The sequence below is a fragment of the Oncorhynchus kisutch genome, linkage group LG6 (assembly GCF_002021735.2).
Source record: "Oncorhynchus kisutch isolate 150728-3 linkage group LG6, Okis_V2, whole genome shotgun sequence".
NCBI lineage: Eukaryota > Metazoa > Chordata > Actinopteri > Salmoniformes > Salmonidae > Oncorhynchus > Oncorhynchus kisutch.
This window is the reverse complement of record NC_034179.2, coordinates 55,470,685-55,482,892: the sequence shown is the minus strand read 5'-3', so window position 1 is coordinate 55,482,892 and position 12,208 is coordinate 55,470,685. Positions and strand designations below refer to the sequence as shown.

Genomic DNA, 12,208 nt, shown 5'->3' with positions numbered 1-12,208 from the left:
TGTCTTATTCAATGATATGAAGAAGTTTGGTCCAAATCGGATGTTTGGTACTATATTATATATTATATGAATCCTATAAATTAAAATTGCCCATTTGGGTGCAATCAATTAGCTTAATTTCTCAGAGATCAAATTATATTTGAACAAAATAATGTTTTAAACAATTTCAGCACAATCTGAGACGTGGATGTCGAAATCCTCTTTCTTGTGCTATTTGAGGTGGAACGACCCTGTGGGAACAGAATGTGGGCCAAGACTAAAGGCTCAAACACAAATGTGCAAAGACAGTACAGAGAATGTACTGTAGCTAGAACATACCATTGCAAAACACATTAGATATGCAACATGTACTGTAGGTCACTGAGCAATGTGTGTCTTTGTGCTATGGCTGCCTATTTTGTGAATGAGTAATTACGAGGGTGAGAAATTAAAATAATTTCCATTCAGCTGTGCATGTAAACACACACACAGGCATGCTCACACACACACAGGCATGCTCGCACTCATGCACTCTCTCAAACACACACACACACACACACACACACACACACACACACACACACAGGCTAGAAACAAACAGCATGCATGGTGATGAGTGTTCTTTCCTGGTGTTTGTTGGGGCACAAGACGGAATGACTTCCTGGATGCAGAGTTTTCACTCCAGTCATAAATAGTGATCCCAGCAGCCTGGCCTTCAACTAGCAGAGCACAGAGGACAGGAGGTAGTGAGAGGAAGGGAAAGACTAGGAAACACTGATAAAGGTCAAGGTCCATGACAATGATGCAGAGTAGTGGGAGAGGTGGACAGGATTTATTATAACACAGAAGAAAAAAAACCACAACTGTTTTCTACTAACTAGTCTTGCCTTTTTCTATTCAAATTTGGATCAAGAAGTAATACCTTTGTATCTACATGGAGATAATAATGTTGTATTACTATGTGTAGGCTATTTGAAACTTTAATTGATTTTATTTTCTAGTCATTCAAAAAATTATTATAGTCCTCTGATAAAAAGAAATGAACATTTAGGAAATAAATAATTCATTTCTCCCTCCACCACAAAATACAGTGTATTGCTATGCGCAGAGAAGATGCAGAGGCAAGCCAACACAGCGCGCTTCCACATCACATACTCCAGCTCAGCTTCCCACAGGGACTGTTAGCATTAGATTGCATCACCCCGCTGAAACTAGATGAATGAATCCGTGTTACACTCACACAGAATCTATGCACCGACTTTACATTACTGCGATATGACATAGCATAAATCAGACTAATCTATCACGTCAGTAACAGAGATATAGGGATAGAGATATGTCCAAACTTTCCTTCACTAGTTACCAATCGCTATTCATTGCATGCCATTATGGTAGAAATAGGACCGTTACTTACAGTTATCGCTACTGGTATCCATGTGTGCTTTCCAAGACGGTTTTTCTTTGACATTCATTGATTTTGGCCAAGTTTGCGCTGCATTACACGATGTATCCCCCATGCGTGTCGTAAAGTGACACAGAAATGCGAATTCACCTCAACTGCTCGCGCTCACAGGGACCTAAGCGAATGTAGAGCGAATCCTATTGGCTGCTGTGCTACTACACATGATGACATCACCTTTGCACAATCAACACAGACATTTATCCACATGTAAACTGCATTTATTTAAATACGATATATACATCATTTATTGGGCAGTAGGTCTGACAGGGAAATAAATAATAAGCAGATTGCTTTGTACAGTTACAAAACGAAAACGTCAATGTAAAAGTCGCCCAAAGCTTTTATAGTTAATGTCGATGAGATGAGATTGTAAATTATGAGTACTGTTTGTACATTATTGACAGTATTGTTAGTATTGTAAATGTCTATGATATCTTGTGACAAACACACACACACACACACACACACACACACACACACACACACACACACACACACACACACACACACACACACACACACACACACACATACATAAACAAATCAATAAAACAAACAGCCATTACAAAGATGGCAGTAAGAGTAGTTATACTAGATGACTGCTAGTCAGTATGACTAATATTACAGTCTGATAAAGGCAGTGCTCCATACACTAACAATCAGAAGCATTATTTCCTTTGACACAACCTCATAACAGACTATTCAAATCAAATTGAAAAGGGACAGTTTTGCATGTATATAATGTACCAACAATATTGGATAATCTATTGGATAACTATGAGTCACCTCTTCAAAAACCAACAGGGGAATTAGTAGTTCTACTGTATGTACACTATAGTGTAAGCTTTAGCACAGCAACCCTGGTTATCATTTGGGACCGGCGTCAACAAAGACCAATCAGGACAATTCCATCAAATCAATTCCACTCCAACATCTACAAAATTCCCTCACCCCGATTCCTTCCTTCCTAACATTGTATTGTTAAGGGAAGATTCCGTTCAACCCCTTTGAGTTGTAATCTAATTCAGATCCATACCTCACCTGTTATCCAGACCTCTGGTCACCAATCCCTTCAATCCACTTTCAAAATATGTATTTAGAAGCAGTTCAGATTCCATGTTATTCATTTCTATCTCTATTCATTTTCTCCATCTCTATGTGTTGAGATAGAATCAGGTAAAGTCTCCCCATGACAAGTCAATCACAGGTCAGCTGTTATCCTAAATACAATCCCAGCTCTAAATTACAATCCAATATCCATTTATAACATGATATTCCATTACTGTAAATGACATGTCCTTTGGTTCAATTGAAATTGAGAGTACTAAATAATCCAGAACTCCAATACGTACATTGCATTGTTCAGATCCCTTTCATCAATTTAGTATAGCAAATCAATGAACGTTCAGTGCGAAGGCAAGAGCCTGGTCTCATACTCACACGGGAACCATTTCTGGAAACATGCATTCAGTCTGTTTATGCATTTTACAAAAAGAATGAAAATCATAATTTCTTAACATAATAATATTACTTTGGCTTTTCAGTAAACATACAATATAATCCACTCATTTAATTCAACTGTAGGCTACCACAATATATCAATCTAGCCTTTCGCTCCGAGGTGAACCCTCGCTCTATTAAAGAAATAAAGTTTTAGTCTCACTGTTAAAAAACAAACAAAAAAATGTTGTGTATGAAACAATATATTTCGAGTAAAGAAATCAAAGACAAGGCTAAACTGGTAGCACGTTCTGTTTGGACAGTTTGCTGGTGTTCTCTTTCCTGCTTGGCCATAAGGCAATGTCTCAGAACTTCCCAAACCTGCAACCTAGAAGAGGCTTCAAAGATGCTATAACCTCATGACACGACAGCCATAAACTATAGTTAAAACTCCTAATAACAAAACTGAAAATACTGAAAGCTTAGGCAGAACTAGCATGGTCTAGACCTCTCTGCAGATGTAGGTTTCCACGGACAGACATAGCTTGGGAGGAGTAGTAGTATGTTAGTCCTCTTTCGCCAGAGAGATATTATTGATGTATAGACTCAGACTGGATGGGTTTCCATGACCCAGAGCATGTGATGGAACCATAGAACCGGAGAATTAAAATGCATTATATGTCTATGGCTAGAACCATGCTGGTTCTAGTTCAGGTTCTGCTGTGTCTCTGGCCAGTGTGGCGGACTATCCAGACTAGTTGTTAATGGCTCTCAGTGAGGACTTGGGCGTCTCTAACGTTAAGCCCAGCAGGTTGCTACACTGAGCTTCTACACACCAGTCCTTTCAGAACAACCTGACTTGTTTCTTCAGCTCGTTTCTCTTCCACAGTGCCAGCCGGTCAAAGTCAGCCATAGTCATCCTAAACACCCGGTAGAACTCCTCAGGAGACAGGTGGCGCTGGCAGAGAGAGAGATTAAACACATACGTTAGTGTTTGTCGGAGTGACATAGTCAGAACCATCTCAGAAATAGAATACAATCGACTTTCTACGTAAAGTGAGAGGTTTGCATTACTTGCATGTTTACAAACCTGAGAGAAACTCACCTCTAGTCTGGCTCTGTCCACGTCATTGGGGGGCTGGTTGCGCCCCCTTACGGTGACTACCAACACGTCATATGGGTAGATCTGAGGGAGGAGTGGCGTACTGTGGTTATGAGCCAAACGTTTAACGTGTTTAGATTTTCACACCAGACGCAGACTAAAGCAATGCCGCCCATCCTATTGCCAACGCCTCTGAAGTACAGATGAATGACTTCCTCTCAGGGGCCATAGCAGCAGATCAGTAGGACGACACTCTCACTGTTCCTTTCTTATTGGGCTCAATTTCCTCTTTTCTGTTCTAGAGTTCTCTACTGTCACCTTATCTTTGGTTAAGTGGCGGTCAGTTTGTTACGGAATTTGCATAACATCTTACCTTGTATTCTGTAGAAAAAGAGAGAAAAAGAACTGATCAGCACATTTATACATATTCTCATTGGTTATGTATTTTGTATTCAAGTCATGACATTGAAAGGCAAACCCATTTTTGCTAACCTCTGATTCCCCAGTTCACTACATTGCTGCTGTCGTACTGGAAATAATCCGCACTCTGGGGCTGAAAGAGACAGACAACAAGTACAATTATTACCCAAAGCCCACATCAGGCCATAGCCACAAGTTATTGGTCTTGAGCTGATTTGGATCCACAGGGCCCATGTTCAACCCCCACACCCTGTGACAACCCCCCACCCCCCTCATTCGTCACACCCCACACCCTCAGGGAACTCACCCTGTGCAGTCCGTTCCTGCCGTACCCAGGCAACGAGGATGATTTGGCGATGAAGGAATCTGGAAGTGAGCAAACACAAGCATCCCTGCCGTTCAGCCTGTGAGCTACAACACACCCACACACTGGGCCACAGCAGAACACTGCACACATCATTGGAAACACTCAGTGACGGGTGGGGCAATTAGCATTTCTAACAGAGAACACATGCAGATGTGTATAAGAGACAGCAGGGGGCGCTAAGAGCAAACACAATGGCGAATCCCTGTCTTTCTCTCTGTCTTTTTCATTTACGGGCAATGACATTAAAAAGAAATGTCAAAGCCTGTATCAAAAGCCTTTATGCAGCAGAATATGTACTGTATCTTACATTTTTAATTCATTGATATTTTCAACCTCTACTAGGCAACATGCATGATTTGTAATCCTTGTGTAAACAACTATGAGCACAATTGATTTCATTAAAACGGCATTTGTTGTCATTGTGATGATCATTGTAATATACACGAATCAATCAATATCAGATGAGTGACATGGCTAAAGAGCTCATCTTGCATACACTGATATAACTGTACTGTGCCCTTGTGATGACCCTCAGCGCTGTACAGACAGACTGACAGACAGACAGACAGACAGACAAGGCACAGTAGGACACTGAGTCATATCACTCACCACTGCCTGCATTGTAGTGGGATCTGGTGGGAGCTGCAGAGAGAGCAATATATAGGTGGAGACAGATGGAGACAGAGAGAGAGACAGAGAGAGAGTGAGAGAAAGAGAGAGCGGGGGGGGGGGGTTGACATGGTTAGATACAGCCTCTGCTTGTAGAGGTGCATGGTTAAGTGTTCTCATCTGGTCTCATAAAGATCCTATACCGGTTTCTCAACAGAATCTTAAAAGACCCTCCTGATACAATCAGTCTTGAATCAAGGGTCATGACAATGATGAAAGATACCAAACACATAGCAACTGCGGTTCTCAAGTTTGAGAAAAACAATGTTCTAGGAGCTATAGTATGACACAGCTTCTCGTGGATTACAGTGAGGATGGAGAGATGGAAGAGGTCTGCACGAACAATGCCAGACAACAATGCCACTGCTTGTCCTAGTAGGACTTAACACATATAACAAGGACTATAACAAGAACACAAGAGATATACAACAAGGAGGACTTCAATAAAAGTGGGTTCAGTGAGATGAATAACCATTTCATCTTCCAACAATATGTGTACTAACGTGTGTGTCCCAAATGGCACCCTATTCCTTATTTACAGTACCAGTAAACATTTTAGAACACCTACTCATTCTAGGGTTTATCTTTATTTTGATTATTTTCTACATTGCAGAATAGTAGTGAAGACATCAAAACTATTAAATAACACTTATCCTCTGCAGCAGAGGTAACTGTGGGTCTTCCATTCCTGTGGCGGTCCTCTAGAGAGCCAGTTTCATCATAGCGCTTGATGGTTTTTGAGACGGCACTTGAAGAAACTTCTTCAAGTTCTTGAACTTTTCCATATTGACTGACCTTCATGTCTTAAAGAAATTATGGACTGTTGTTTCTCTTTGCTTATTTGAGCTGTTCTTACCATAATATGGACTTTTTTTTTTTTACCAAATAGGACTATCTTCTGTATACTATCTTCTGTATTGGCTCAAACACATTAAGAAGGAAAGAAATTCCACAAATTCCACTTTTAAGAAGGCACACCTGTTAATTGAAATGCATTCCAGGTGACTACCTCGTGAAGTTGGTTGAGAGAATGCCAAGTGTGCAAAGCTGTCATAAAGGCAAAAGGTGGCTACTTTGAAGAATCTCAAATATAAAATATATTTTGATTTGTTTATCACTTTTTGGTTACTACATGATTTCATGTGTTATTTCATAGTTTTGATGTCTTCACTATTAATCTACAATGTAGAAAATAGTAAAAAAAAAAAATAATAATAATAATAACTTGAATGAGTAGGTGTTCTAAAATGTTTGACCGGTAGTGTAGTGCATTACTTTTAACCATGGGCCCTGGTCAAAAGTACTGCACAATACAGGGAAAAGGGTGCCATTTGGGACGCAACCCAACAGTCAGGTTAAACACCCAAATCAATGTCTCCTTTAGAAAGCTTTCATGTGCATCACATTAGTCAGTGTGGCTGGCTGGTGCTGTTGCTGGTTGTGTTCTCACTTTCCCCAAAGAGAATGACAACATCCTTTAAACGTGGCGGCAGCTTTAATGACTCATCAATAAAACAGGAAGAGGGACATAAGCCTTCAACTGGAGTGGGGCGGTGGGGGAAGTCATATGTATGTATGCCCTGCAGTACACAACAAAACGCACATTCTCCCTCTCTCTCCTTCTCGCTCTCTCACTCTCGTTTCCACACCCTAACAGGAGATAGGAGAGAGGAGGCTCGATGTAAGTGTGCACATCCTTCATCAGAGCAGCCAGAAACGCATGGTTACCTATGACACAGTCTCAGTGTAACGGATGTGAAACGGCTAGCTAGTTAGCGGTGGTGCGCGCTAAATAGCGTTTCAATCGGTGACGTCACTTGCTCTGAGACCTTGAAGTAGTGGTTCCCCTTGCTCTGCAAGGGCCGCGGCTTTTGTGGAGCGATGGGTAACGATGCTTCGTGGGTGACTGTTGTTGATGTGTGCAGAGGGTCCCAGGTTTGTGCCCGGGTATGGGCGAGGGGACGGTCTAAATTTATACTGTTACATCAGCTCTATGAGGGATGTGGACTGATTGACATCTCCAGCAGAGCACCGTTTCCTCCCTGCTCTGCTCTCTACAGGAATGAAACTGCTCAGGGATGTTACCATGAGGCCAATGGTGAATGTAAAACAGCTACAGAATTGTTTTGATGGTAGAAAACTTAAGATGGCTCAACAACATTGTAGTGATTCCAAAATAATGACTTAAATGACTGAGTGAAAAGAAGAATACAAATACACAGAATAAAAATATTACAAAACATGCATCTTGTATGCAACAAGGCACTAAATTAATACTAGTATTAATAATACTGCAAAAGAAACACAACAAAGGAATACACTTTTTGGCCTAAATGCAAAGCTTTATGTTTGGGGCAAATCACTGAGGAAAGTGCCTCCTTATTTTCAAGTATGGTGGTTGCTGCATCATGGTATGGGTATGCTTGTCATCGGAAACTACTGTGGAGTTTTTCAGGATAAAAAGGAAACGGGATGGAGCTAAGCACAGGCAAAATCCTAGAGGAAAACCTGGTTCAGTCAGCTTTCCACCAGACACGGAGACAAATGCACCTTTCAGCAGGACAATAACCTAAAACACAAAGCCAAATCTACACTGGAGTTGCTTACCAAGAAGACAGTGAATGTTACAGTTTTGACTTAAATATGCTTGAAAATTTATGGTAAGACTTGAAAATTGCTGTCTAGACATGATCCCCAACATCTTCACAGAGCTTGAAGAATTTAGAAAAGGATAATGGGAAAATATTGCACAATCCAGGTGTGAAAAGCTCTTTAAGACTTATCCAAGAAGACTCACAGCTGTAATCAGTGCAAAAGGTCTTTCTAACATGCATTGACTTAGGGAGCTGAGTACTTATGCAATGACTATATTAGTTATTTATTTTCTATTAATCTTCTTTTTTGTTGTTGCTGAACTTTGACAGTACAGAATACTTTGTGTAGATTGTTTAAAAAAAGGACAATTACATCAATTTGAATCCCATTTTGTAACACAATAAAATATGAAGAAATCCAAGGGGTCTGAATACTTTTGCAAGGCACCACACAGAATGTTCAATTACCTCTGTGTGTATCAAGGTGGGTATGTTTATGTGCTGCAACTTGAAGCTGGGGACTTTGTCTCTCCCTGACTAATTCATTAACAGCAGGAGAGGACACAGCAACACCTCTCTCTCTCTCTCTCTCTCTCTCTCTCTTTCTCTCTCTCTGTCTAGCTCTCTCTCTCTGTCTGTCTGTTTGTACAGAGACAGATGCATTAATTCCCAAAACCACAGGGATGGAAGATCTGACCACATATAAGGTATGGCAACCTGAGGGGGATCTCAATCACAACAACATAGCGCACTTGAATTAATACACAATCTTGACGTACAGGCATAACTTCCAGGTGGTACATAACATGGTGTCCATCCCAAATAACAACCTATTCCCTATGTAGTGCACTACTATGGTCAAAAGCAGTGCACTATAGAGGGAATAGGGGGCCATTTGGGAGGTATATATTATATTTTTGGACCGCTGAGTCACTATGGAGCGGCTCCTCTCATAACAGCATTTGTCAGTCAGTCAGTCAGTCCGTCAGAGGCTGGGATTTAACTGACTCATCTCCCATCTCTCTCTGGCTCAGACCCCTGGCACTCTGCCCTCCTCTCACCTCCACACTGCTGCCGAGGAGCTAGCTAAGGACGGACAGGCACACCTTCCCCATAGCTATTCATATAGCACCAGGATCCGGATGAGCAATGCACATGAGAGAACAGAGAAAACAACTGGCTTGTCAAATATTGCCGACACTGAGATTCACAATCTAGCCTCAATGCTATGTCAGTGTGGATAAAAGGACGACAGTGATGTTTATGGACTACGTTTTTATCAGAGCTGTAATATAAGTGGATAATGGTGTTCTTACATCCGTTGACAGTGTTGTTGTAGCCCACGTTGTGCAGGGCCTCTTTGCTGCCGCTACGGGAGTTTCGGGCACTGCCCCATGGGTCATTGTCATAGGAACCCGACCTAGCTTTCATCTCCTCCTTCAGAATCATACGGCCTATACCACCTTGGAGCTGGGGGGGGGGGGGGGGGGGGGGCGCGAGAGAGAGAGAGAGAGAGAGAGAGAGAGAGAGAGAGAGAGAGAGAGAGATGAAAGGAAAAGGAGAGAGGTGAATCAGACAAAGAAAGAGAGGAATATGGCCTGACCAGTGCAATATGAATAATGTCTGGGGCTGAAGCCTTATTTAGCCCTGTTGACAACATTCATTAAATATTTACAGCCTTGTTTTTTACCACACAACAAACAAGCAATGTTGAGTAATGCTAGTCTTAGAGATATTTACTGAATATTTCTGCATTTTAAATCTTTCAAAGAAATAAAACATTCTGAGAAATAAATCATATGAAATCAAATGTATATTTCTATGATTTCCTTTTTATTGGTCCACTCTTTTTCAGTCACAAATACAAATGAACAATATTTTGAATAGCATTTATTGTGTCATACTGACCCTGTTAAGACTTTGATTCCATCCATCCTCCTCTCCACCCGAGGAAAACCTCCGAGCACGAGTAGCTGAGATGAGAGAGAAAGAAAGAAAGCGAGATCAAGGACAGAGAGAGAAATCAACATTTCTAGCTAGGTTTCCATCCAATTGGCGACAGACTTTCATGTGAATATAAAAAAAATCTGCATAAAAACAATATACACATTTTCCCACCAGAGATGTGTTTCCATCAAACTGTGGATAAAAGACTGTACGTGATGACGTAATGCACAGAAAAATAACTTTTGCGATTAAATGGGTTTCCATCACATTTAAATGGGTTTCCATCACATTTTTAACTCTACTGATGGTTTTGTCACAAAAAATGTTGACAAATAAGTTTTCATCTATATATTTTGTAGCTGTCTATTTACCACCACAAACCGATGCTGGCACTAAGATGGCACTCAACGAGCTGTAAAAGTCCATAAGCAAACAAGAAAATGCTCACCCAGATGCGGCGCTCCTGGTGGCCGTTGACCTTAATGCAGGAAAACTGAAATCAGTTTTACCTCATTTCTACCAGCATGTCACCTGTGCAACTAGAAACGAAAAAAACTCTAGATCATCTTTACTCCACATACAAAGAGCATACAAAGCTCTCCCTCACCCTCCATTTGGCAAATCTAACCATAACTATATTCTCCTGATTCCTGCTTACAAGCAAAAACTCAAACAGGAATTCCAGCAAGTGGTCAAATTAAGTGTACATATCCCAACCAGAAGCCATGGATTACTGGCAACAGCCGCACTGAGCTAAAAGCTAGAGCTGACGCTTCAACGAGTGGGACACTAATCCGGACACTTATAATAAATCCCGCTATGTCCTCCGACGAACCATCAAACAGGCAAAGCGTCAATACAGGACCAATATCGAATCCTACTACTCCAGCTCTGATGCTTGGAGGGTGTGGCAGGGCTTGCAAACTATCATGGATTACAAAGGGAAACCCAGCCGCGAGCTGTCGAGTGACACAAGCCTACCAGATGAGCTAAATACCCTCTATGCGTGCTTCGAGGCTGTTCCGGATGACTGTGTGATTTCGCTCTCCATAGCCAATGTGAGCAAGACCTTCAAACAGGTTAACGATCACTAGGCCGCAGGGCCATACGGATTACCAGGACAGGTACTCAAGAGCATGCACTGACCAACTGGCAAGTGTCTTCACTGACACTTTCAGCCTCTCCCTGACCAAGTCTGTAAGACTTACTAACATGTTTCAAGCAGACCACCACGCGGTGCCAAAAAACACCAAGGTAACCTGTCTAAATGACTATCGCCCTGTAGCACTCAAATCGATAGCCATGAAATGCTTGAATGGCTTGTCATGGCTCACATCAACACCATCATCCCAGGCACCCTGGACCCACTCCAATTCATATACCGCCCCAACAGGTGACGCAATATTGCACTCCACACTGCCCTTTCCCTCTTGGACAAAAGGAACACCACTATGTGGCCGCGGATGACTCCAACACCATCATTAAGTTTGCAGACCACACTACGGTGGAAGGCCGGATCACCAACGACGATGAAACAGCCTACAGGGGCAAGGTCAGAGACCTGGCAGTGTGGTGCCAGGACAGCAACCTCTCCCTCAACATCAGCACGACAAAGGAGCTGATCGTGGACTACAGGAAACGTAGGGCCAAGCAAGCACCCTTCAAGTTCCGCTGTGTCCACATCACTAAGGAACTATCATGGTCCACACACATCAACACAGTCGTGAAGAGGGCACGACAACGCCTCTTCCACATAAGGAGGTTGAAAAGATTTGTCATGGGCCCTCAGATCCTTACAAAGTTCTAGAGCTGCGCCATTGAGAACATCTTGACGTGCTTCATCACTGCTTGGTATTGCAACAGTTTGGCATCTGTCCGCAAGGCACTACAGAGGGTAGAGAACCAACAGGACCCTGAACAGCTTCTACCCCCAATAGTTAACCAATAGCTACCCGCAATCTCTGCATTGACCCTTTTGGATCTCTTTTGACTCATCAAATACACTGCTTAATCACCAATTGGCAACCCATCCCTTATGGGATTAAATGACACAAACATTACAATATTTCACAGTGGTAATTCAATTATAATTCTTCTTCTGGTGTTCTCTGCATTGCACATTGTATAAAGAGTGAAAAAATGTAAGGTAAAAACCAGTAAATAAGGTTATCGAAACAATAATTATATCCCCAGAGCAGTAAAATAATATACATATATATATATATATA

General features: G+C 41.7%; 2 protein-coding genes across 7 annotated transcripts in view; both read right to left on the bottom strand.

Annotated features, from left to right (window-relative positions):
- LOC109893001 (actin filament-associated protein 1-like 1) overlaps window positions 1-1,541 on the bottom strand; it is a 40,060-nt gene extending 38,519 nt beyond the window's left edge. For 2 of the 4 annotated variants that reach the window (XM_020485963.2, XM_020485965.2), the window contains exon 1: window positions 1,394-1,540. In XM_020485963.2, coding sequence (XP_020341552.1) covers window positions 1,394-1,496 — 103 coding nt within the window. In that variant the 5' untranslated portion in view covers window positions 1,497-1,540. Of the gene's footprint in view, window positions 1-1,393 lie in introns of all 4 variants that reach the window. The other 2 variants (XM_020485964.2, XM_031826964.1) reach the window with 2 other exon arrangements.
- Window positions 1,542-1,643: 102 nt separating this feature from the next.
- Window positions 1,644-12,208, bottom strand: part of LOC109891851 (actin-binding LIM protein 3) — a 118,846-nt gene continuing 108,281 nt past the window's right edge. For all 3 annotated transcript variants that reach the window (XM_031826965.1, XM_031826966.1, XM_031826967.1), the window contains 8 exons: window positions 9,942-10,006; window positions 9,350-9,503; window positions 5,380-5,412; window positions 4,711-4,769; window positions 4,476-4,536; window positions 4,357-4,364; window positions 3,987-4,067; window positions 1,644-3,839 (listed from right to left, as the gene is read on the bottom strand). In XM_031826965.1, coding sequence (XP_031682825.1) covers window positions 3,726-3,839; window positions 3,987-4,067; window positions 4,357-4,364; window positions 4,476-4,536; window positions 4,711-4,769; window positions 5,380-5,412; window positions 9,350-9,503; window positions 9,942-10,006 — 575 coding nt within the window. In that variant the 3' untranslated portion in view covers window positions 1,644-3,725. The remainder of the gene's footprint in view (window positions 3,840-3,986; window positions 4,068-4,356; window positions 4,365-4,475; window positions 4,537-4,710; window positions 4,770-5,379; window positions 5,413-9,349; window positions 9,504-9,941; window positions 10,007-12,208) is intronic.